Source organism: Eschrichtius robustus, chromosome 10 (assembly GCF_028021215.1).
Source record: "Eschrichtius robustus isolate mEscRob2 chromosome 10, mEscRob2.pri, whole genome shotgun sequence".
NCBI classification, from domain to species: Eukaryota; Metazoa; Chordata; class Mammalia; order Artiodactyla; family Eschrichtiidae; genus Eschrichtius; species Eschrichtius robustus.
The window spans coordinates 82,871,578-82,899,338 of NC_090833.1; the positions used below are offsets into that span (position 1 = coordinate 82,871,578).

At 36.4% G+C, this 27,761-nt stretch overlaps 1 protein-coding gene across 4 annotated transcripts in view; it reads right to left on the bottom strand.

The window, feature by feature from the left end:
• Positions 1-27,761, bottom strand: part of KIF27 (kinesin family member 27) — a 94,723-nt gene that overhangs the window by 52,025 nt on the left and 14,937 nt on the right. For 3 of the 4 annotated variants that reach the window (XM_068553478.1, XM_068553480.1, XM_068553477.1), the window contains exons 4-10: positions 25,595-26,538; positions 20,906-21,049; positions 14,198-14,404; positions 6,329-6,498; positions 5,758-5,861; positions 3,972-4,127; positions 979-1,184 (exon numbers count right to left, since the gene is read on the bottom strand). In XM_068553478.1, the coding sequence (XP_068409579.1) occupies positions 979-1,184; positions 3,972-4,127; positions 5,758-5,861; positions 6,329-6,498; positions 14,198-14,404; positions 20,906-21,049; positions 25,595-26,538 (1,931 nt within the window). The remainder of the gene's footprint in view (positions 1-978; positions 1,185-3,971; positions 4,128-5,757; positions 5,862-6,328; positions 6,499-14,197; positions 14,405-20,905; positions 21,050-25,594; positions 26,539-27,761) is intronic. The other variant, XM_068553479.1, reaches the window with a different exon arrangement.

The following is a 27,761-nucleotide window of genomic DNA, read 5'->3' on the forward strand; positions in this document are numbered from 1 at the left end:
TGCTCCAGTGGTTGAGAATCCATATTGCAATGCAGGGGACGCTGGTTCGATCCCTGGTCAGGGAACTAAGAACCCACATGCCGTGGGGCAACTAACCCCGCATGCCACAACTACAGAACCCATGCACTCTGGAGCCCTCACACCACAACTACTGAGCCTGCACATTCTGGAGCCCACACGCCACAACTAGAGAGCCTGCACACCGCAACTAATGAGCCTGTGAGCTGGAGAGAAGCCTGCGCACCACAGTGAACAGCCCACATGCCACACGAAAGATCTCACATGCCGCAACTAAGACCCGACACAGTGAAAAAATAAAGAAATAAAATATTTTAAAAAATAGATTATGAATCAAAAGAACTGGAAAAGGCATTTTAGTAAATTCATTATAAGCAAACTAACAAAGCACTCTGACTATACCAAAAGCATCTGGGAACAGCTTCATACACAAAATCTCTCTATAATGGAATATTTCTCAAAGAATAGAATTTTTTAACTGTAGCTATATTTGAGGTTATAGCAAAGTCCAGCATTAGGAAATTAAGAATAAGATGTAGTACTCAAAGTTATTAACCTTTCTTAAACCAATCAGTTATGATTTCAGAAAACTGTCTGAAACAGTTATCATATTTGTTGAGTGTCAAGAAAGTGCTATATACATACCAGATGTTTTATATATATTATTTAATCATTAGTTAATCTTTTATCCTTCAGAAAAGGACACTATTTCTGTGGTTATCTTTATTTCTCACCATGTGGTTTTTGATAAAAAGATTAAAATAATACACTTCCTGAATGAAGAAATATACTACCCAGACTAAAATTATGTAAACCCACCAGCATACTGGAAAAGAAAACTTGCCGTCCAGTTCCTCCCGCTAGTAAAAACTGAATCCTCCTTCTTTCCTAACTAGGTACAAGAATCCTCAAAATCAGGAAGCCTTAAATACGTTTTCTCAATTATATTTTTTAAATTACCTGGACTCTTAGCTTCGCAGCATCCATCTTCTTACGAAATTCCTTCTGTAATTTTACCTTCAAAGCAACATCAGAAAGATCTTTGTTTTCCAGTTCCTCTAGCTGCTTTTGCGTTTCAGTTAATTCCACTTTCGCCTGTTCTGCTTCATGTTCAAGTTTTGTTACTTTCAGAGAATACTGTTTGCTTACGGACTTGACATCATTACCTTCATAATAATAATAATAGTAATAACAATTACAAATTATGTTTAAAAACTAAGTTAAACACCAAAAACATAAAATTTCCCTACTCTTAAAAAGCTGGGCAGTAACTATTTAAGGCATAGCATTAAAAATCCAGCTGTCCCTCCCATCCCCATCAAACACAACTTGCCACCTGTCCTTTTAATAATTAGTTCCTTAATGACTGTCCCCATCTGGTGCCATTCTATCTTCTCCCTGGTTCATCTTTTGTTCTGAATTTGCAGTTTACCTTTGCTGGCATCAAACTTCAGTTAAAAGGTATTTGGGGTGACTCATTGGCCTCTTGCTTACTACACTTCGTCTTCCTACCACCCATAATCTGTCTCCGAATTCTTTTCTTTTACTATTACGAAAATTTTTCAACATATCAAAAGTAGAGAAATAATATAATGAAAGTCCATCACCCAGATTCAAAAGTTATCAAGATTTTGCCACAGTTACTTCATCTATACCTTTTTTCTTCTTTAATTTACTTAAAAACTTTAAAGCAATCCCAGATATAATGTCATCACCTATGTATACTTCAATAAGCATCTAAACAGAATATGGAAATAACCAAAAAGTCATTATCACACCTAACAATGCTAATACCCACCAGTTCCTATTCAGACTTCCCCAACTGTCTCAAAATGTCTTTTACAATTAGTCTATTTTAATCACAATCCAAACAAGGTCACAGTACATCTTATTGTTATGTTTCTTAAGAATCCTTTAATATAGAGCTGGCCCCCTCTCCTTTTTCATTTCATTTGAACTTGTTAAATATAAATTTTTTTTAAATGCTTTTCTTATGAATATTTAGAACATAGAGAAAAATAGAATATAGATATTTCTATATCTCTTTTCATTCTAAGCCCAGCTACTGACCCTAAGAATTTGGTTCTGATTTATTCTGAATAGTCAACTGTCCTGAACCAGACTGGCAAACTAGTGGTGGTGGGAAGTAAGAGTCTAGAGGTCATGGGGTGAATAATCACCAGGACATGTTGTTATACTGGTATACTGTAAAGCTCTTAATTTTTTAATAAAGGGAGTTATTGAACTAAATGCACTGTAAGTTGTCTTCTGGCTCTACAATTCTATGATTTCAACTAACTTCAAAATACCTATGACAACAATGTTTTAATGAATCTATGACCCCATAAATTGTTTAACATGCCAATATTTTATGAACCACTATGAAAAAAAAAAATACAGTACCAATTACACCATGACAAAATGCTAAAATGTCACTGATTTTTAAGATGCATCCTGATTTCAGAGATATTAAAATGTGAAAAAAGTGTGTATTAAAATTGATGAAATACAGTATAATTGTCATTGTTATTAATTTTGGCTGAAGTAGCTACTGTTTGGGGAAGTCTTCAGTGAGAGGACTTTGAAAAGTAAGTACACGTTGACCCTTTTGCTAATCACCATTTCTAAGGGTCTTTAGGAAAGCTCCAAACTGCCCTTCGTTCTAATGAACAAGAAGAGGACCTTCTCTGTTTAAGGTCAGGTATCCTCTATTTTAAGGCAACCAGGATGGGTATACCAGGCTACAAAAGTGTGCTTGTTTAGTTAGATATCCCATGGTGGGATAACCTATATGAAAGAAAATCGTTTATTTCAGAGTGGTAAATATCCTCAATTTCTACACTCACTATCCTAAAATCATGGGGATGGAGAAGCTATTTAAACCCCTAAACCATTTCCTAGATACTCCTAAGAGAGGTTTACTGGCATTGATCCTGCCTATGAGGAAGGAGAATGGTCAAAATCAAACATCTGGGATAACTGGAGCTGGGACGATGCATAGCCCATACACCACTAGGAATGAGAAAGGAAAACGCTTTGGACAGCAGCTAGAGGAGAGGAAGTTGAGAAAGGAGGACCGACAGCCAGAAAGCAAGCTTGCAGGAAAGAGGAGGGAGAGGCCAGGCAGGTTTCTCCTTGCTGGCAGAGGATTTGGGTCCCACAATTCGTGTAGTTGGAGTGTGATTATAGTCTGGGCTTGAAGAAGAGGAGGATAGTATTTCCTTCAGTTTCCCCAAATGTGACCAGAGTTGTTTTGCATTGAAATTAGGGGAAAGAAACGCTAGTGTGTCTTATTCCTTCAGTTCTTTACTGAATTTCAGAGTAGTCAAGGCTTACACTTTGAGTGTATTAGTGAGGGGAACCCAAAAAGCTTGAGATGTGCCTTTTAGGGCAAGCCTAAGGGAGTTGGAGGGTGAGGAGAGGATGTGGTACATATGCCCAACCTGGTAGATTAAGGGGAGGAGATGAAAGCCTGGCTCACTCAAGAGGACAGCTCTCCAGGACAAATCCTTATATCTTCAGAAAAACAAAAATTAGCTACATTTAAAATATAAAGTTTATAATTAAGGTTAAAAATGAACTATCCAAGAAAATAAAGACTAATAATTTAAAACAAGTATTTACTAAAAATGAACTAGGAAAACATCTCAGACTTATCCCAGATGCCTAGTATAATGTTTCTAAAAAGTGGCAAAAAACATTAAGTGCCATAGAGTTTCAGCACAACACAGAGTTCACACTGGTTAGAAAAATTCATAGATTAAATCAAATATAACAAAGTTCTTTTGATAATTAACCTCCACACACTGGCTCTAGAGCACACCCTGTTAGACTGAATTCCAAGCTAACGTGGATAGTCCTGAGTATCAAAAATTAAAGTAAATGTTACAACATCAGAAGCAACTTTAGAAGCTTTTCTTTCTCATATAAGCAGGTTCACAGGATACTATTACCTGTTTTAATTAATTCTTTAATCAGATCTTCCTTCATCTTGATGTTGATAGTAAGTTCCCTCATTTTTTGTTTGGCTTCAGTAAGTATGAGTTCTGAATTCCTTAATTTTTGCAAATTCAACTCTTGACTCTCCTGGAGACATTCAATCTTTAAATCTTTAAAATAAAAGAAACAAAACTGAGAAATAAAACTATCTGCTCAGAAATATTTGACAGAAGTAGAGTTAAAAAAAAACAAAAGGCAGACACACAAGCAGTCTAGAGGTAACAGAGGAAGGGACAGACAGAAAGAGAAAAAAAAAAAAGGAAAAAATACATGGCAATTGGGACTTTAGTTTCCCAGCTCACAGTGAGTTTTCCTTTCCTTAAAACATATGTATATGCTCTAGTCATATCCTGTAGGTTCTGATACAGTTTTTCATTACCCTTAGATATTCTGCAATTTGACTTTTCTTTAACCCGAGTTATTTAAGAAAGGTATAAAATCTCCAGATAGGTAGAGGTTTTAATTTTTTTCCTATTAACTCATAGTTTTACGGTAATCAGAGAATGTAGTCTCCCTCTACCCCAGGCTAATAAGAGTGTGGCCTCACACTGTTTGTTTCTGTCTTGTACCAGAATGTAAATCAATTACCTCACTCTTAGCTCAGCTGACATTTTTTTCACAGTGAGACTTCCTCAATGAAGGAGCTGGTGCACTGATTTACATCCTGACATTAAGTTTCTTACCTGGTTGTAGACCAGTAACAAACAGTGCAAGGATGGCTACTTGGGTGGCACTTCTCTACACTATTTATACATTTAAAAAATGTATCTCAATTTCATTTTTCAATATTACATGCATAAGCTCTTAAATTTATTTATTATTTATTTATTTATCTTTGGCTGCATTGGGTCTTCGTTGCTGCACGCAGGCTTTCTCTAGTTGCTGCGAGCGGGGGCTACTCTTCGTTGAGGTGAGCAGGCTTCTCATTGTGGTGGCTTCTCTTGTGGACCATGGGCTCTAGGCGTGCGGCCTTCAGTAGTTGTGGCAGGTGGGCTCAGTAGTTGTGGCTCACGGGCTCTAGAGCGCAGGCTCAGTAGTTGTGGTGTGTGGGCTTACTTGCTCTGCAGCATGTGGGATCTTCCCGGACCAGGGCTCGAACCCATGTCCCCTGCATTGGCAGGTGGATTCTTAACCACTGCGCCACCAGGGAAGTCCCCCATAGGCTCTTAAAAAGATTCTATTTTCACAGTGTAGGACTTATCATGTTATTTATATTCTCTGTACTTTTACTCTTGGTGTTGTGACCACACATAGGCTAAGAGAAATGAGCTAAAATCTCCGCGTATACTTTTTGCAACATGAATGTCTTTTATGCTGTTTTTTGATGCATAAAAATTCTCGTCAATTGTGAACATTACAAGCACCCACTAGACTAAGTTGGATCTAATGCCAAATATATCACTAATGGGTGCCAGTGAAGCAGTAGACAGCTAGTAAATTACTTCAGATGCATATTAAAGAGGTCAAGAGTACAATGTATATCAACTCACGTTTGAATATAAAATCCCCATTCTGAGAGATTTAGCCTATAACTCTAGCTTGAATTGATTGGTGGAAAAACTGTTTTCATTAAGGAGTAAAAAAGGACGAAAAATCAGAGGTAGAGAGGAAAAGCTAGGAAAGCACTCCTAATCAAGTTCCCGTCTTGGAGAATTCCCAGATGCTTCTTAAATTATTGCCTGAGGAAAAAGAGAGGTGTCATAAATATTATATCTAAAGTACTTGAGAAAGTCTGTGTACCTTCATTCTCCAATCTTGACTTTTGTGTTTGATCCTGAATATCATTCAATTCAACAAGAGAACAAACAGAGCCTGGCTTTTGAATCCACGAGCAACCTTTATGTCTAAAAAAAAAATATCAGGATCAAAGGTAACTTGTCTGTTAGTGGTTTCTAATCTGCCCTCAAATGTTTCCCCCAAAATTATTCTTTAAATTATGATTAATATAAAATAAATGGAACTTACTAATATTCCACAAAATAAAAAGATATCCCCCACCATGTTGGACCCAGTGGAAAATTCATCATGCTTGTTGCCACTGTGGCAGCAGAATTAGGAAATCCAAAATCATTCTCTCTGAAAATTAAAATTCAACCACCATAAATGCTTTAAAGCAAAATTATTTTACAGTTGTTAGACTGACGACTTGTGTTCAAACACTGGTTTCATAACACATTAGTTGACAGTGCACGTAGCAAAAACCACTTACCCTCCTACTAAATGGAAAAAGATATAATGAAAAAAACCTACATCTGTATATATTAATTGCATCATGTAATTATGTTTATTAAATCAGTCTATATTAACATACCTAATTTCAGATTTCTCTTGGCCTTCTGACTCTTCATCATCACTGTTATCAGAAAACTGGCAGTGGAGGACTTCATCCTGCTCTTCTAAGTGACCCAGCAGCATCTGACTTCGTGTTCGAAATCCGGCAACTAGTCGATCCAGAGAGTATACAGAAGGACTTGTGTAGACCTTACAAGTGATTCCCCCACCCAACAACAAAAAACGTGATTTTTAAAGTGTCTGTTTTTATCCTATCACTCAAAATGTTTTTTAAAGAGGTTAGACAGGTACTCTTAAAATAGCCAATCACTGAAAATGTACATTCCCCCCCCTGCCCACAAAAAAAGTCAAAATTCATTTCACAATACTATTGTGCCTCATGGACACACACTTCTTTCAGAATCTATACACAGCTCTTCCTCTTCTAGAAAGCTCGTATAGCTTCAGGGAAAATAGCACTCAAAGATGAAACCAAAAAGAGGCATGAGTGAAAACATCACAGCTCTTTTTTTTTTTAATATATTTTTTTAAAGATTTATTATTTATTTATTTATTTATTTTTGGCTGCGTCGGGTCTTAGTCGCAGCATGCGGGATCTTCGTTGAGGCACGCGGGATCTTTCATTGCGGCGTGTGTACTTCTCTCTAGTTGCGGCCTGTAGGTTTTCTCTTCTCTAGTTGTGGTGCGCAGGCTCCAGGGCGCATGGGCTCTGTAGTTGTGGTGCGCCGGCTCTAGTTGAGACGTGAGCTCAATAGTTGTGGCACGCAGGCTTAGTTGTCCCTCGGCATGTGGGATCTTAGTTCCCTGACCAGGCCCTGCACTGTAAAGCGGATTCTTTACCACTGGACCACCAGGGAAGTTCCAACATCACAGCTCTTAAACATAGCTCAGGCACTCCCCAACAAATGTGAAGCCCATACACAGTGTAATAAGAGACAACTGTTACCCACCCCACCGCAATCTTCCCAGTTCTGAACACTTGGAGAATTGCAGTGCTGCTAAGGATCTGCAATTCCCCTCTAATCCAAATCCCACCACATGAAGAAATCCAGAGTCACTCCTTCTGGCTGGGCAAAATATTCCCGATTTGGAAATTTGAATGTATCTATTCAGACTTTACATGTCGTAGTCAGGGAGAGCTGAATTAATGCTCTAAGTGACATTTAATATGTATCATGGGATAAATAGATTTTCATGGACTAGCCTGGAAACTTTCTAGATATTATTCTATTGGCCTTAAGTTCTCAAAAATTCACCTTGGAAAACAATGAATTAGATACTGCCTTTATACTTTTATTCTAGTTTCTGTTACCAAATATTTCCTTTTTAACCACTTCTCTATAACCAAACCTCAGGGTAATTTCTCAAAAAAGGTAAATAATAAGATCTTAGAGGAGACATTCAATTTATTAATATAAATCATTATAACCTATTAAAATTACTACAGGGCTTCCCTGGTGGCGCAGTGGTTGAGAATCTGCCTGCCAATGCAGGGGACACGGGTTCGAGCCCTGGTCTGGGAAGATCCCACGTGCCGCAGAGCAACTGGGCCCATGAGCCACAATTACTGAGCCTGCGCGTCTGGAGCCTGTGCTCCGCAACAAGAGAGGCCGCGATAGTGAGAGGCCCGCGCACCGCGATGAAGAGTGGCCCCCGCTTGCCACAAATGGAGAAGGCCCTCGCACAGAAACGAAGACCCAACACAGCCATAAAAAAAAAAAAAAAAAAAAAAAAAAAGTCTTCGAAAAAAAAAAAAATTACTACATACAGTAGAATGTGTATATCACATGGTGTGAAGATTCAATTGACGTAGGTCCTTTACACACCGCCTCCCAGGAAAGCCAACCTGATACTGGATATTCCTTGATACTTGATTTTTGTGCCTCCACTGTTGGTCACCTAATAAGACCATCCGTCACATCAGCACCATGATGGATGGGGGGTAAAGTTTTCTAGGTGGCCTCCCAATGCTGGGGTACGGAGATTATTTACAGAAGAACCAACTCAAGAAGTATTTATCTAACAAGCACATTGTACCTAGCATGGCCGTCTGCACCATAACCAACAGGATTCAAGGTTTCTCTTTGTTGGGGGTGGGGTTGGGGGCTGGGAGGAGGGCTTTATTTCAGGAGCAAATAAAACTTTTTGTTCAGAATCAAACTTTGTTCTCTGGGATTGTAACTTGCTTTAAAATTTTCTTTTTACAAAGAAAAGCAAATGACCCAGCTTAATAATGAACACCAAATGGGTTCTGCCACAATGAGTAACATTCAGTAAATTAATTCCTTAACAGTCATTCCACCCAAAAGAATGGTTCTTAGCCCCTTCTGGCTCACCAAGCCTTCTATAATCTGGCCCCTTCCTAACTAAGTGTTGGGTCCTGCTTCTTTCAGTTGCTTCTGCACTCCCTGCTCCCAACAAAGAATATTTTTGCATTTTCAACCATACCCCAAGCAACACTGATCACAATGTAAGTACTCAGTAAGCTGAGTGATAATTCAGATAACTGAAGTGTATCCAACTAGAAGGCAATTTTTTTATTCTAGTCATTTTTTCCAAGAATTACACAGCAACAGGACTGGACAGAACTTTAAAGATTAGAGTTCAACTCATCCCATGCTTGACTCTCCTCTGTAATACTGCAAATTATCATTTAACCTCTGCTTAAACAAATTCACTGTGGGGACCTGCACAAGCCCTGAGACCTCTCATATTACTTTGACAGTTCTCACTAATAAATCCCTCTTTATATTGCCTTAGCACTGCTTCTCATTGGTCCTAGTTCTAGAGACAAAGTCTAACAGTAATGAAGCCTTCAAATATTTGAAAGCAGTTATCATGTCTCCTCTGAATCAGACTAAATCTAGAGTTACTTCAGATTTTCTCCAAGGTCCTTCAGCAACTTGGTTGTTCTCCAAAAATAATCTAATTTGACTTAGGTGTTGTACCCAGACCTGAGCGTAATATTCTCAATCATCATACAATAAGATCTCACTAGTGATGCATTTGATTTTGTTTCATGAGATGTGTTGCAACTCATTTACCACAGATTGTGGCTTTCACATATTTAATTTTATAGTTGAATTTGAGAGTTCCATAAAGGTTCATAAGATGTAATTTGTCATTTTGCTACTGTGAAGTTGGTATGTTTTGCAGGAATGAGTGCTGGGCTGGCAAGGGAACCTGGTCAAAGCTCAGCAGACACATCTCACACAGCTCTGCTTCACCATGAGCAACAACCTATGCAAAGAAGTGATTAAAAAGCAAAACTAATTAATTATTTTGTGAGAAAAAAATGGCCTTTGTGTAAAAGATAAAATCTTAATGAAAACTGAAAAGGCTGTTGACTTCAGTGTATGGGATTTAATGCATAAGAATTTTGTGACTCAATAAAAATGTAATTCATTCAGGAAAAACAGAAAAGATTTTACAGATATTTCCACTTTTGTGAGTTTGGAGATTCCAGAAGGTTTAAAAAATATATCCCTTGGGACTTCCCCGGTGATCCAGTAGTAAAGAATCCACCTTCCAATGCAGGGGACGCGGGTTCGATCCCTGGTCAGGGAACTAAGATCCCACGTGCCACAGGGCAACTAAGCCCGCATGCCACAACTACGGAGCTCTCGCACCTCAACGAGAGAGCCCACATGCCACAAACTACAGAGCCCATGCACCCTGGAGCCCGTGCACCACAACTAGAGAGAGAAAAACCCTCATGCCACAACTAGAGAGAAGCCTGTGTGCTGCAACGAGGAGCCCACGCACCGCAATGAAAAAAAAAGATCCCGCGTGCCACAACTAAGACTCGAGGCAGCCAAAAGAAAAAAAAGAAAGAAAAAAAAAATCCCTTAAGAACATTTTTGTTGGTTTTCTTACTATACAACTATGTCAAGTACTGAAAGTGATATTATTTACCTATTGCTTTAATTTCCTTTTCATAATACAATATTTTATCAAATCTAAAATGTCATCAACTGTAAGACACACCATTATTTTTATACCAGCAAGAAAGAAAAAAGCTATCATCTATGACATACCATCAATTGTAAAACATATCCTACCACCAAAGATGATAAAGTGAAAAAAAAATGTGAGTCTTATAATCCATGAAAAATGGTAGCATCATCAGCATGTGTGGTATTATTTTAAACCTAAGTAAAGACTGGTACCACTTTGTAATTTTTTCCTTCCAAAGTGCCTTTTTGGTATGTACTGATATAACACTGGCGTTTGGCTTTAATTATATCATATTTACCACGTTAAGAAAATAGAAACCTCTGTTACATTTTTTTCCTTAAATTTAAATCTAGATTCAATTTTACATGAGTTTACATTAGATGAGTTTCTGGTATCTGTTGAGACAAATGAGTTTCTTTCTCGTTTTTCCTAATAATTTGGTAAATCATACTATTTAGTTGTGAGGGGCAATTTCTTTAGGATTTCTACATAAGTAGATAAATCCTAAAATTCCACTTTGTAATTAAACTTTTTAGATTAAGAGATGGTTGCAAACAACTTAAATGTGCAACAATAGGAAAAAGTATACAATGGTATGTCCTTAGGATAAAATATTATTACCTGTCAAAATCATGATATAGAATATTTAATGACTGTCAAGCATTTGTGATACATTAAGTGACAAAAGCTAGCTACAAAAGTATATATATATGTTTTATATACATATAATATACCTTTAAAATAAATAAGATCTTTTCACTCTTTCCCTCCAATATGTATAAACAAGCATATAAGAAAATCAAACTCTTTACGCAATCAATTTAAAAACTAATTAAGCCATTGTTCCCCTTTTCCTTTGAAAGTATTTTAAGTCAAGGAAATATTTCCCTGTCAGACTATTTTTACTTCAAGAAAATATTTGAGCTAAATTCTAAAAGAAAATATTAGAGCTGGAAAATATTAGCTCAACTTCTGCCAAGGAGACAGAAATCCAGGAAAAAATGAAGTGGTGAAAAAATGAAATGACATTTCAGACGTCTTCTTTAGCTTAATTTAACTAGTTTTGGTATTTAATATGAAACGTTCCGCTCACTCTAGAACAATGGAACAGGAAACAGGACTTGAACAAGGCTTGGCAGGCTTTGTGTCTTTCCATGCAAGCCTTCATGTCTGCTGTAGTAACCAGTCCAAGCAAGAGTGGGGGCCAGGATTCCTGGACACACAATAGGAGCAAGAGAACTCTCAAAACTGCTGATCATATTACCTTTGCATTTTCTCCCTTTTCCCCTTCTTTTAGTGGCTAGAAGGGTTCTTTTGGGGTAGAAGGAAAATTTTAAAAACAAAACTAAGAATTTGCTAATTTGAATATATGTCCATCCATGGTAAAGGAAACAGCACTGGGAGTAAGTGTTGCCATTCCTCAACATAATGCAGAGTCTCTCTGGTTGGGTCTTTTCCTTCCATGTCACAGCAATCTTTTGGCAAACTCACTGGTTCTTTCTTTCTGTTACATCTTAATCCCACTTGGTCATAAGGGAACTTTGAGATTACCTGTAACCACAGAGGAGCTACAAGTCTTATAGTGTATCTGCCCTCTCCTAAGCTATGGTAACCACACAATATGTTTTCCAAACCAAAACCCTTGAAAGTGAAAGGGGGCAATGAAACTAATTAAAATTAAAAAAATAATAATTTGCTAATTTGAAACAATAACTGTGTTAGTCTTTATTCCAGTCATGGCTGTTTCAGGTCTAAGCAAACAACTAGAGATAAGAACAGAGGGGCCTAGGGACCTCCCTAGTGGCACAGTGGTTAAGAATCCACCTGCCAGTGCAGGGGACATGGGTTTGAGCCCTGGTCTGGGAAGATCTCACATGCCGCGGAGCAACTAAACCCGTGTGCCACAACTGCTGAGCCTGCACTCTAGAGCCCAGGAGCCACAACTACTGAGCCCACGTGCCACAGCTATGAAAGCCTGCACACCTAGAGCCCGTGTTCCGCAACAAGAGAAGCCACTGCAATGAGAAGCCCGTGCACTGCAACGAACAGTAGCCCCCGCTCACTGCAACTAGAGAAAGCCCGTGCACAGCAACGAAGACCCAACACAGCCATAAATAAATAAATAAATTTATTTTTTTAAAAAAATCTTAGAAAAAAAAAGGAACAGAGGGGCCTAACCCCTTCTCAAGAGACCATGGAGCTCTGTCTCCTCAAAGAATGTGTGTGTGTGCGTGTGTGTGAACGTCTAGCAAAAAGAGAAAGAAACAGAGACTGAGAGAGATAATAAATATGTCTAACTTTTATAATCAGAAAAAAATGTTGTTATTATTATAAAATAAAAGAATGAACAGAGGGACTTCCCTGTTGGCGCAGTAGTTAAGAATCTGCCTGCCAATGCAGGGAACACAGGTTTGAGCCCTAGTCAGGGAAGATCCCACATGCCGCGGAGCAACTAAGCCCGTGCGCCACAACTACACAGCCTGCGCTCTAGAGCCCACGAGCCACAACTACTGAGCCCACATGCCACAACTACTGAAGCCCGTGCGCCTGGAGCCCGTGCTCCACAACAAGAGAAGCCACTTCAATGAGAAGCCCGCGCACTGCAACGAAGAGTAGCCCCCACTCGCCGCAACTAGAGAAAGCCCACATGCAGCAATGAAGACCCAACGTAGCCAAAAAAAATTTTTTTTAAAAAAACAAAGAATGAACAGAAACAGGAAATTCTTTCACATTACTAGCCAATAGTAAAAAAAAATTTTTTTTAATATAGAAGACTTGATATATAATTAAGTTGAATTAATAGATATCCAATTTGAATCCTACAAAGATCTTATCTTTCTTCTCAAATGTTCTATGAAAATTTATCATGTATTCAACCAAGAAGAAAATGTCAATAACTCTAAAAAGTTTAACTGAAATTAATAGTAACGATGGTTTAAATTTTAAATCCAACCACTCAAAATTGAAAACTATAGAGGTAACAGTAGCATCTCTCCCACTCGCTCTGAGGCATGGAGCCTGGGACACAGTAGAGGCACCCCATGTACATGTGTTAGGATGCAGTGTGCCAGGCACTTCTGGAGTCACCATCTCATGTAAATCCTCCATACACTCCCACAGGTCCCCCATTCTGACAGATAAGGAGCCTGGGGTTCACACGGTTTTAGTCATCCATCCAGGCCTACACCGTAGAGATGGTATTCACACCCAAGCCAGCCTGACTGCAAAGTCTATGACACCTCTCATATTTCTTATCCCTTTGACTGTAACCAATGTATAGATCTCAAACAAATCATTTCCAGTCCTAAAATTAATAAATGGAAACCAAAATTCATGAATCTGCTAATTAGTCTTTTCCATGGTGGAGATTCCTTGATTTTTCAAGAGAAATCAGTGTGTGCACATATTTACCACCCACACACATATTTTTATAAATAAATAAAAATTAAGATGAAACTTCATTCTCACTTTTATATAGTCTTGATTATGTCAGACTTGGCAAGACTGAATAACACATAAATGTCATTTTGAAAATAATTAGACAGACCAATTAAGTCAAAATAAATACCTCCAACCTCATCAACTTGGTACAATTAAAGATAGAAAAAATTCATGAAGATATCAGACTTAGTCATGTCTAAAAATACAATGGCAAAGGGTAGCTTTTTTCTCCTTGATAAATGTAAGCATTATCTTCAACTATTCCTTCCAAATATATCTATACATTCTCCTACCTATTAATTTTTTTATTAAAAAGAAGAATGATTTAAAAAAGAATATACATAACAAACAAAAAAGAAGAGTATAAACAAAAGTGTGTGAAACCAAATGGAAAAAAACCCTGCTAAGACTATACAAATACACTGTGATATATTATATACAATATTTTTTAAATCTCATAATAAGAAAGAAATTAATGCTTAGACTTTACCTTCCTGGAATCTGATCTTGCTGGAATATAAATATAATGCCCCAAACGGGTATCAAATGGTACAGTATATGGTCTCTTTTCAGGTATCCTGGCATCTGGCCCGTCTCCACAAGTTTCCTTAACTGACGAAGTCACTGACAGGTTAAGTTTTGTTAGTTCTTCACTCAGTTGATCCACAAGAAGTTGTTGTTCTATTATTTTTTCATTCTTTGTAGAAGAGAGATAAGAATTTTAAAAACAGAGAACCTCAGTATGTGTGTAATGATTAAAAATAACTGTACATCGACCAAAATTACAACTACCTTAACAAAACAGTAAAACCTCATTTATCCAAAGACTAGCCTTCTGGGACTTCCCTGGCGGTCCAGTGGTTAAGACTCCGCACTTCCACAGCAGGGGGCGCAGGTTCCATCCCTGGTCGGGGAACTAAGATCCTGCAGGGTGCGTGGTGCAGCCAAAAAAAAAAAAAAATTGTTTTTTCTAAAAAAAAAAAAAAACCCAAAAAACAAAAAACCAAAGACTAGCCTTCTGGTGTTCACAAGAATTTAGGATTGTCCTGAGTGGTAAAAACTTTTGAATAGTAAGCACCAATAAATACAGCCTAAAGAGTGTGCAAGACAGTGCCCCACACACTGTGATTGGTTAGCTTGCCAACCTGAAGCACTATGATTAGCTGATCTTTATAAAAGTTTGAACCTTCAGAGTGAAATCCAAGAAGTAACAAGAGACTAGAAAGTTGAAAAGTGTAGAAAATTGCAAATAGCTGAGATGACAGCAAAGGGGACAGAAAGTGGTAACAGGTGCAGTGAAGTGAAAGCCTTTACTCAGTGAAAAATAAAGCCAGAAACACAAAGAGATAGAAGATAGGCAATTGAGAGTCGTGGGAGAAAGAACTTGGAAATCAAAGGCAGAACAAATTATGGGGTTGGGGGGGGGGAGAGAGACACCGTGTGTGGTTTAGCTTCTTACATATCCTCTAAAGAAAAATTTTGAAGTATATCCAATCTAGAAAGCTCTAACATCAATCTTGTTTTATAAGCACAAAATTATGTAAACAAGAAATGTCATTCATCTTAATATTTCACATGTATTAAAATGTTTAAATAGGAGAAAAAAAAAAACCTAAACTTTCACTGTGTTAATGCTGAGCTATAAAATGTAACTTTATTTTAAAAGTCATGTATTCAGATAATTAAAATATAAAATATCAATAGCATATAAGTTGACGGGGAATATTAAATGGAGTCCTTATACTCTCTAGGAAAAGGGTAAAAATACCAATTAATATTAGACTGTACTAAGTCAAGGGTGCATGGTATACTCTCCAGAATAACCACTAAAAAAAGTGAAAGTACAACTTCTAAGGTAATGAAGTAAATTTAAAAATACACAATTAATCCAAAAGAAGGTAAGAAGGAGAGAAAAAGGAACATAGAGCAGATAGGATAAGTAAAAATCACAATGGTGGGATTATAACCAGAATGTAATAGTAATTATGTTAAATTCAGAAATGAACTAAGTAATCCAATTAAAGGATAAGGACTGTCAGAAAGAATTGTAAAATTATCTAACCTGCTAATTACAAGAAACACAACTAAAATAGACATAGAAAGATTAAAAAGAAGATGGAAAAATATTTACCATGTAAATATTAATCAAAAGAAAGCTGGTATAGCTATATTAATATAAAATAGACTTTAAGGCAAAAAACATTAGAAGAGATAAAATGAAATAAAAAGTGATTAAAAAAAAAGGTCAATTCACCAGGATGATGTAACAATTCTACATTTCTATGTACTTAATAACCGAGCTTAAATATATATAATGCAAAAATGGTCACTATTCTCAAGACAAATCCAAAATTATAGTGGGAGATTTTAACATCACTCTAAATCATTGATATGACAAAAAGACCCCAAAAAAGTGAGTAAAAATATAGATTTGAATAACAGGATAAACAGGATTAAGAGAACCCAATGATTGCAGAATACACATTCTTTTCAAACACTTCTGTAGTATCTACAAAAACTGGCCTTATGCTAAGCCATAAAGCAAGTTTCAACACAAAGAACTGAAATCATACAATTAAGCTAAAAATTACTAAATGCAACTAAGCTAAAACTTAATAAAAAGAAATCCTCCACGTGTTGGAAATAAAATAACTATATAACCCATAGGTCAAAGAAAAAAGTCACGGGGCTTCCCTGGTGGCGCAGTGGTTGAGAGTCTGCCTGCCAATGCAGGGGACACGGGTTCGAGCCCTGGTCTGGGAGGATCCCGCGTGCCGCGGAGCGGCTGGGCCCGTGCGCCACAACTGCTGAGCCTGCGCGTCTGGAGCCTGTGCTCCGCAACGGGAGAGGCTGCGATGGTGGGAGGCCCGCGCACCGCGATGAAGAGTGGCCCCCGCTTGCCACAACTGGAGAAAGCCCTCGCGCAGAAACGAAGACCCAACACAGCCATAAATAAATAAATAAATAAATAAAAATTTAAAAAAAAAAAAAAAGAAAAAAGTCACAATAAAAATTAGGAAATATTTTGAGGCAAATGTGGAATGCAGGTAAAAATAAGCTTAGGAGGAAACATATAAATTTAAATGCATATATTATAGAAGGCTAAAAATACATAGAAAGGCTAAAAATCAATGGAACTAAGCATCCATCTAAAGAATTTAGAAAGATAGCATAGGATCCTATCCCCCAAAAAAGCAGAAAAAATTAAATAATAAAGATAAGGGTAGAAATTAATTAAATAATAAATAAACATATACTAGAGAAGATCAACAAAGTCAAGAATTTCTTCTCTGAAGAGACTAATAAAACTGATAAACCCCTGGTGAAGCTGATCAAGGAAAAAAAAAAAAGAGAGAAGGCACAAATAACCAGGAATGAAAAGGGGGATATCATCACACGTCTAAAAACATTAAAGAGATAAGAGACTATTACAAACTTATGCCAATAAATATGAAAACTTAGACACAGTTGTCAGATTCTTAGACAAATATACACCTTATCAAAAGGGGGGCAAAAAGAAAATATGACTGAATTCATAATAAAACATTCCACAAAGAAATGTTCCAGTCCCAAATGTTTTTCAGGTGAATTCAACCAAACACTTAAGGAAGAAATAACACTAATTTTTCACACACTCTTCCAAAGTATAGAAAGAGAAGGAATGCTACCTAACCTATATTATTAGGCTAACCTAATTTGTTACAATATCTAACAAGAATATTTTGAGAAAGGAAAATATAGGCTAATCTCACACATGAATAGAGATGCTAAAATCCTAAACAAAATAATCACAAACCAAATCAAGGACACTTGTAGAAAACAGTTAACACAGCAGACCTGACTGCTATCCTTTGAAAGACCTGCTTAAGAGGTTGTCCATTGGCTGGCGTCTGGGAACTTGGATCTTAAGAGGGTTCCCAACACCCTAACTGGTAAGAGTGGCTCACTGTGCTCAAAGTGTTTGTACAGACAAGGTGGTTTATGTTGAACACCTGCTTTCCTTCTGGTAGTCTGGAATTTTGGTACATGCTGGGCAGAGAATGCCTTCATTACCAGCCCTCAATAAAACCTGAGTCTCTACTGAGTTTCCTTGGTAGACAACATTTCACGTGAGTTGTCACAGTCTTTGCTGGGGGAATTAAGTACACGTGGGTGACTCCACCGGGAGACAACTCTTGGAAGCTTGTGCCTGGTTTCTCCGGGACTTCACTCTATGTCCCTGTTCCCTTTGCTCTCCTTTCACAGTAATAAATCTTAGCCATGAGCACAACTATATGCTGAGTCCTCCTAGTGCATCATCCAACCTGAGGGTGGTCTTGGGGACCCCCAACACAATACATCATGACCCAAAGAAAGGTTTATTCCAGGAATATAAGATTGGTTTAAAAATTAGAAAAATCAATATAATTCACCACATTAACAGAATAAAGGGAGGAAATCATGATAAAGAAAAATCATTTGATAAAATTTAATATCCATTCATAATAAAAATTCTCAGCAAAGAAATTTTCCTTGGTTTGATAAAGGATAAATTAAAAAATATATATATCGGGACTTCCCTGGTGGTTCAGCAGTTAAGACTCCACACTTCCACTGCAGGGGGCACGGGTTGATCCTGGTCGGGGAAGTTCCGCGTACCGCACAATGCAGCCAAAAAGTATAAAAAAAAAAAAAAAAAATCTACGGCAAACATGATACTTAATATTGAAACAGTGAAAGCTTTTCCTCTGCAGTTGGAAACAAGACAAGGATGCTTGGTATCAACACTTGTATTCAACACTGTATTAAAGATGTCAGTCAATGAAGTAAAGTTAAAAAAAAAAAAAAGTATAAGGATCATAAAGGAAGAAATAAAAATGTCATCATTTGCAGATGACATAATTATAAATGAAAATCATAAAGAATTTACATAAAATATCAGAATTAAAAAATGAATTCAATCAGGTTGCTGGGTATAAGCCATCAACATAAACAAATCAATACAGTTACACATACCAACAAACAATTAAGAAAATGAAAATCTGAAAAGATTCCATTTATAATCACATAAAAAAATTAAGTACCTGGGAATGAACCTAACAAAAGATGTGCAATACTTCTACATACACACAAAAGAGTCATTATTGAGAAAAACCAAAGAAAGCATGAGTAAATGGAGGAATATACCATGTTCATGGGTTAGTGAAAAGACTCATGATCAAAAGATGTTAACTCTTTCCAAATGTATCTTATAGATTTAATGCAATCCCAGCCAAAATCACAAAAAAGTTTTTTGTTTTGTTTTGTTTTGTTTTTGTGGTCCTTGAAAAGCTGATTCTAAAATTTATATGGAGCAACCAAGACATTCTTGGGGAGGAGGGAAACAGAGCAGAGGCCTTGCTCTACAGAATATCTAGACTTATTAGGAACCTGCAATAAATAAGAAATATGACATTGGTCCAAAGACAGAAAAACCAATGGGATACAACAGAAGTCCCAGAAATATACAATAGATGCATGCATGAATGAACCTTGACTTACGACAAAGACAGCACTCAGAACAGTGGTGAAAAGATGGCCTTTTCAAAAAGTGACGCTGGAACAAATGGATATCTATATGGAAAAAAACTGAAATTTGACCTTTACTTTACCCCATACACAAAAATCAATTTCAGGAGAACTGTACAGCAAAATGTAAAAGGCAAAAGAATAAAGCTCCTAGAAGATAATATAGAAAGACTCAGTCCAATAGGAAAGCAAGCAAGAAACTTGAATGAGCATTTCACAAAAGAAGGTATCCAAATAGCAAAAAAACATGAAGAAGTGCTCAACTTCACTAGTCATCGGGGAAGTGCAAATTAAAACCACAATAAAATAATATTACATACCTACCAGATTGCCTAAGATTTAAAAATTTACAACAAATGCTGGCAAGCAAGTGGAGCAGCAGGATTGCTCATACAGTGCTGGTGCAAGTTTAAACTGGAAAACAAGTTTGGCATCATTTACTAAAGTTGAAGATTCGCCTACCCTATGACCTAGCAATTCAACTCCTAGGCACAAATCCAAAAGAAATGTGTGTGCGTGTGCACCAGGAGACATGTTTAAGAAAATTCATAGAAAAAAATGTCTATCAACAGTAGAACAGAAAAATAAATTGTGGTATATTCATACAATGAAATCCTGTACAGCTATAAACTAATCAAGCTACAGCTACACACAACAACGTGGATGAATCAGAACAGATAAAATGTTCAATAAAAGCAACCAGATACTAAAGAATATATATTGAATGATTAAATTTATAAAAATTACAAAAACTAAACTGTAGTGTTCAAGGATACATAGTAAAACCACAAAGCAAAGCAAGGAAATTATCATTATGAAAATTAGGAGAGCAGCTCTCTCCGAGGAGGAGAGACTAAGGGCTTCCGAGGGGCTGGCAGTGTGCTATTTCCCGAACTGGTGGTGGTTACCCAGCTGTTCTCTTTGTCATAAATCACTGAACAACACATTTTATTTTATATATGTTTTATGTTTTAAAATTATTACAGAATTAGAAGGATTAAAAAAGAAAACAAAAATAATGTCAAAATCAAAGTCTAATTTGTCCTGAATCAGATCATTACTCAGGGCAGTAGTTACTCCTTGATAGGAAGCTGAAGGCTTTAAATGAAATTAACTGTTTGGGGGGTGGTAGAGTTCATAGCCAGGGAGTATAATATTTAGGGACATACCATGTTACTCTGCAGGCACACCCATGTTAATACAGAAAAGCTAAGATAGAGAAATTGAAAGATTTAGCCAAAATTAAAGAGCAAATCACTGATGGAGTATAAAACGATAATCTAACAAATCAAAAAGTTTAAATTATGTGTTTACCTTCCAACGCTTGACAATATCACATTGCCTATTACTTGGCAAACAACGGAAGGGAAAGTATAAAGAAAGGATAACCATAACATGATTTGCAAATTAAGCTCCTGGGTATAAGGCTTTGTATTTTTGAAATACAAGTCAAGCTAACAATAAAAATGTTTTCCCTTCACACCAATTTAGGAGGAAAACTGTAATAACTCTTTCAGGTGCTTGTGTTCAGAACTCTTCATCTGAAACCTATTTTTGCAAACATTCCCACTTATCATTTACAATGCTATTTTATTTAGTCATGTACTATTCCAATGAAATATACAGAGCAAGGTACATTAAAAAACTCTACCTGCAACCTATTCACTTTCTGCGCTTCTTTCAAAGATATAACATGTCCTTTGTTTTCCTGCATCATCATTTGCATTTGATTCTTTAGTTCCTTCACTTCCAGGTCCTTCTGATTAAATACTACTTCATCAGCAGCAAGAGCACACTGGGAGGAGGGAAAGAAAGCACAAGAGAGATTCAATGTGGAAAATACTCGAGAGAGCCCACATAATACCACAAAAACTGTGGTTTAATGACACCTTGAAGATGTCTCTTAAAATTGTCTTATCCTTTGTTTCTGGTTTCTTTATAAGAAAGGCCGAAACAGCTGAGAGGACCTATTACCGCTATAATGTAAGAATTAATCACCACAAAGATAGGAAGATTTTCCTTATTTTTATTTCCTGCATTTTAAGATTGAAGCCAGTTATTCAAGTTCTAGAGTACATTCAATGAGATTTTTATAAGTTTTCTAGAATTGCCATGAGATTTTAATGTGGGTTTTTAAAAATCAGAGAGGTCACATTTCCCAAACTGGCCTATAGAGTATAACAATGCATTTGGATGTTTAAATAAAGAACGTTTGCTAATTTTGCACCCTTTCACTAAAAAGAGATATATTTTGAAGATGTCTGGAAATATGGTTAAACATATAGTTTTCTTAGTTTGCCTGTCTCCAAATAAACTCGGGATATGCAAATAATACTTTTAAAACAAATTTTGAACTAAATAAACAGAAAATTAACATTGGTCAAGGGTCTACTTTATGCTAGATTGTAACTTGGCATTTTCAAAACATCTCACTGAATAGACATGATTCCTTTTTCATGAAGAAACTAAAGCTCAGTGAGTTAACACCTCTTCCCAAGACAACACACTGGATAAACCAAATTCCTGACAGTCAGCTCCAGGGCCTTTCTAGATCCAAAGCCTATGCTCTTTCCGCTAAGCCACAGGAAAAGAGAAGAATGAGTAGCTATTTACAAAATGGTGCTCTCTTTACAAACAAGATTTAATTCACAAAACCAGAGCATGTGCGTGACCCCTCAGGTGGTGGCGTGGAGGTGGATGGGCCTCTGAACTGGGAACCCACGGACTGAGGCCAGCCTTGAATTTGCTACAGCCTTCCCTTGGGACTCGGGCAAGTCCCCTCTTTTCTCTGCTTGGGATCTTTGAATGACCAAATAAGGAGGGGACGCATGACCCTGATGGTCCTTATAACCCTATATATTTATATGACCTTTATGACTTTTCTCTTTTTAAAATAAAATATAACTATAATTCTCATTAGTTAATACCCTCTGCTATGGGCAATTAATTGCCCATCCGAGAAGCTTAAAATGTAACTGCTCTCCCAGTGCTGCATATTTAAATATTTTTACATATACTTTATAAACTACAGTTTTATTGTTTATTATTTATTTAAAAGTGTTTATCTGTTGAGTATATTCGTGTTCACATACTGTTCTTGTGTTCAAATTATGGAATAAAAAAGTAACAAAGAGCCTTAAGAGGTATTTATGAGGGGACGAGCTGCCTTCACAGAACCCCTGGCACGTGGCCCTACCTACAACGACTGAGTCCAATCCCTTAGCTGCCACAGATGTATAACCTAGGCCCAGGTAGATGAAGAATAAATGAGAGGAGATCATAATAGGCTAATGTGTATTAAGCCTTACTATAGCTCAGGCATCTTTCTCATCACTTTATGGGAACTAATAATGCTCTAATAGCTTTCAAAGCAACCCTAAACAGAGCTTATTATTAGTGTTTCCATTTTACAGGTAGGGAAACTGAAGCACAGAGGGGTTAAGTATTTGTCCAAGGTCAGAAAGCTAGTAAACAGAGGAGCTGGGATTCAAACCTTGGAAGTTTGTTACCCATGTTCTTAACTACTATATTCTCTCACAGAAAAAAAAGAACAGAAAATGAAGTTTAAAAAACAATTTTTTAAAGAGACATATGGGGTAAGGAATGACACCAATCATTTGTCTATTTGCTGTTCAGTGGTATCCATAGATTACTACGCCTAGAAGATTGCAGACCAAAAAAGGGAATCAATTTTTTTAAATTGGGAAACACTGAATGCTATATCTCTCACCTGGAGACTCATAATATACATCTGTACTTTTCAAAGTTCTGGGAAGTCTTTGGATTAAGAAACCTGTTTGTTTTTTGCAATCTAGCATTTCCCAAAACAATCTGATCATGGTACCATTTTTCAAGACTGTTAATATCTTTGGGATATCATAATCTAGAGTACATAATCTAGAGCAAGTTTAAATTTAGAGTTTCCAACAGATGGAGAGAGGAGGTTACTACCCATCTCACCCGCAAGCAGATGGGTTTTGTGGGCTTCCAAAATCAGTCATCTTAGAAGCATGCTTTCTACCACCAACTCCTATAGTGTACCACAAAGTTCAAGCTTCCTATTACCTGTACTTAATGTTCTGCCAGTTTCTTACACCAAAGAGGAAGGGCCAGGCCTGCTCTATTTAAGAAAAAGGCAGAGCAGAGTTACTGCCTTAAAAAAAAAAAAAATCCATGATTTTAAAAGTAGTACTTTATATGCTTATATTTAAAGATCAAAGCTTTGTAAAAGAGCAGCAGTTCTCATAGTGTATTCAGTAGTGAATCTTTTAGCATTAACCTTAGATCCTTTCAGGGTATCCATGAGGTTAAAACCATTTTCCTAGTTATACTAAAATGATATTTGCCTTTTTCACCATGTTGTCATTTGTACTGAGGGTGCAAAAACAATGATATGTAAAACTGCTGGCTCCTAGTATGAATAAAGAAAGTGTCACCAAACTGTAGTGGTAGTCACTGTATTCTTCACTGCTGTGCACTAACAATACAAACAAACCAACAAATGTCAGTTTCACTTAAGAATATCTTGATGAAGAAATAAACATGATTTTATTAAATCTCAACACGAGTACTTTTTTAGTATTCTATGTGTCAAATAGGAGGTATGCATAAAGTAGTTCTGCTGTATACTGAAGGGTGATAGTTATCTGGGGCAAAAAATCTTGTGCAATTGTTTGAGTTGCAAGCTGAACTAGCCACATTTTTCATAGGGTGCTATTTTTACTCTAAAGAACAACAGACAAACTATTCACACTTGTATGTGTGACAGAACCATCATTTCAAGGAAAACAACTAATAGTATTTGTTGCAAATGATAAAATTCAAGTTTCATGCAAAAATTAGAATTTTGGAAAACACTTCTGCTACTGTAAACTTGACAGCTTTCAGTAATTAAAGACTTTGCAGGTGAGGTCAGTGGTGATATTAAGGAATGTGATTTTTTTTTGATACTGTATAGTGAAATGTGTCAGCATTGAAAGATCTGCATAACTTAGTAAACAAATATTTTTCAAGTGTCCAATGCATGTTGATTCAAAATCATGTGTGGATAAAATATCCATTCAAAGTACAAGATAAAAATCAGTGAATGTTAATGTAACAAAATGGTTTCAAATCCCACATTGCAGGTAAACTTTAGGAAATTTCCGCTTGTTGAGTTTTGATGTAATGTGAAACAATATCCACAATTATCTGAAAAAGTCATTAAAATATTCCTCTCTTCCAACTACAAATCTAGATGAGGCTGGATTTTCTTCATATACTTCAACTAAAACAACATATTGCAACAAATTGCATGCTGACAGATATGAAAATCCACCTGTCTTCTATTAAATCAGACATGAAAAGAGATTTGCAAAAATATAAAGCAATTCCACTGTTATTAAATTTTTTTGTTTTGGAAAATAGTTATTTTTAATGAAAAAATGTTCTTTATAGTAACATGTAATTGGGTTATTATTGTTAGTGCTGAATGAATTAATAGTTTAAATTTGTTGTTTTAATTCTAATATGGTAAATATCAATAGATAACAACCCACATAAACAAAAGCTCTTTAGGGAACCTCAATTTGAAGAAAGTAAAGAAACCTTGTGAGCAAAAAGTTTGAGAATTGCTGTAATAGAGGTTTCTTTCTAATACATACAAATAGATATTGAGGAAAGATTTCTAACTAGAAAGCCGTCATTACGTATGTTTTCCTATTTTTAAAAAAATGGAGGAATATCCATTTGCCCACCAGATTGCAAACTCCACATAAGCAGAACTAGGTATGTCTATTCTCCATTATTTCCCCAGTGACACATAATCTTTAAATAACAAATGTTTTTCAAATGAAAAGTGGGAAAATGTAATTTTCAACTCAATATACATATATACAATATGTATACATGTACATAGCTACATTCCTTAAATATTATCAAATATGATGATTTATTTGTTTGTCTAAAAAATCAAAACACCAAACTCAAGGGATGAAGTACTTTTTTTCTTTCAAGAAGCACTGACCTAAAGAGGGATTAAAAACTCAATAAAATTTAACCTAATTTTGTTCTGAAAGTGTGTTTCTTTTCATCCTCTAAATTAATGACCAGTCCCACAAGAGCCTACTTAATAAATACAACAAATTAAAATACATTTGAAGGAGAAAGGAGGAGGAGCCAAGAAAGAGATGAATTATGAGGAGAAAGCAATAGGAAAAGGGAAAAAGAAACAGAGTAAAGGCAAATGAGATTTTATATATAATCCTTTCCAAAAAAACTTCTGAAATTCCAAAATGACTCTTACTTGCCCAGATAAATTTAGTCTTTAAACAAGTTACTTACAAAGGTAGTGTCTAAGTACCTGGCATTTCTTAAGCTCTCGCTTCAGCTGAAGAACTGTAATATGCTGTGGTCCTTCTTCCAGGTTTCCAATGCCTTGGTGTCCTCTGAATGAGGTGACCTCCTGGGTCACGTTAAACCACTCCTGCAGTTTGTGTTGCTGATTTTGGTTTAGTCTGACAGAATCTTTTAAGTCCACCAGGAAGGTAAAGGCTTCCTCTAAACAATTTTGGTAACCCAAACATTCTCCTTGTAGCTGAGCAACTTGCTCCTCAAGAGAATGGATCCTATTTTTATCAGGAGTCCCCTCCCGATGGATCTGGCTAGTTTGGCTGCTACTAGCCTGCTGGCTTTGCAAAGCTTCTCGAAGCAACTTAATCTCAAATTCCATTTCACCCATACGGTCTGACTCGGGGCTGAAGTTTAAGGTGGGTTTGTTTCTAATGTTGCGTGCTCTGTTGGCATATTTGAGAGAATTTAAGGACTCGTCAAAATCCGAGGAGGATGGGCTGACACAGGTGATCATGACGGTCTTGGCACTGCCTCCCAGGGAATCTTTCAGAAGCCGGGTAATTTTAGCATCCCTGTATGGAATATGTGAACTCTTCCTGCGTGGGTCCCCAAGAGCGCTTATTACGTTTCCTAAGGCCAGCAAGCCACTGTTGATTTGAATGGATTCTTTGAACCGTTCACCAGTATTCCCTGTTTTGGTTACTCTTTCTGATCCAGCCAAATCCACAAAGTGGAACTTTGAGACAATATGCTGATGGGAATACCACGATCCATCTTCAGCTGCCTCTTTACTTTTCGTCACTTGACGAAGGCTGATTGTGAAAATCGCGTGTGACCTACTGGAGTGCTCGTTCATTTGGGTGGTACCCGTATGCCTGGCTGCATTCCCCATCTCCAGGAGACTCATCACTTCATCTGCACTTTCCACCTGGCATTCCTTGGCCCCAACAATCACTTAAAATAGCAACAGCAAGTTTTAGTAAAAATCCAGTAGAGTTAAATTAACCACACAACAATTATCATTTGCTTATACTGCCCAGCTAAGACAGTCCCTTTAAAAAAATTCATAGCATTTCAAAATAAAAGTAACATCAGCAACATCATTAAATAATTTTAGATAATCTTCTAACAGGACTATATCAATAGATGGCATTCATTTTGATGTTTAAATTCTAAAAGATGTCATATATATATATATGTATGTTTTAAACAATCTGTGGGTTTTTTTTGGAATCACACATCACACTCAATTCTTTAAAACACATGACAAAAGAGAAATTCTTTATTCCAGTATTTTGATTTGTAGAGTCTAATATACTGATTGAAAGATAATAGATTAATTATATATATAACTCAAAAGAATTAATCAGTAGTAGATTAATTAAAATTAAATTAAATTAGTTTCTTTTGAGTTTCGTTAATATTCAAGCCATCCTAAGGTTTAAAGTTTTTGGTAAATAACCAATGATAAATGAAAATTTCAATATAAATAAAGTTGTTTATTCATTTTAAAAACAGGTTTCCCCTACATAATATAAGAGTGCAAGGCAATTCAAAAAAGGCAAAAAAGTTTCTATTTTAACGGCAGAATAGAACCCAAAATAACCTAAGCTTACTACATGTGTTATTTGTTTATATCCAAAAATATTTCAAAAAGGAGTAGGTGGATTTGGGATTTGAATCACAGCAGTAAACCTCCCAAGTCTGTGCTTGAATTACAGCACCAAGCTCCCTCTTTAATCAGATCTTGTCATGTCACTGTTTCTTTAAAAAATATTCATTTTTCTTGCATTGTTTCCATCATGACACCTTTTTTAACAGCCCAGTTCATTTAAAGTTCTAATGTACCTGTACTACAACGGGGAGTGCTAAACTATCAGTGATTATAAAATATAACAATTTAACCATAAAGCATAGTATAACTTTTCTAAAAGTTTTCTAATGTTAGGCTATAGCTTAGCACTATCTATGGTCCTCAAACCCAGCTGAAAATCACCTGGGAGCTTTATAAAAGGGAAAGTACCAACTCCCATGCCCCATCTTTAACTAATTCATCAGAATCTGTGAAAAGTGGGGCCCAGAAATCAGTATTTCTTAAAAAGCTTCCAAGGTGATGCTAATTGTGCAGCATCCAGGTTAGATACCAACTACCACCTGATACAGAGAAACTCAATAAA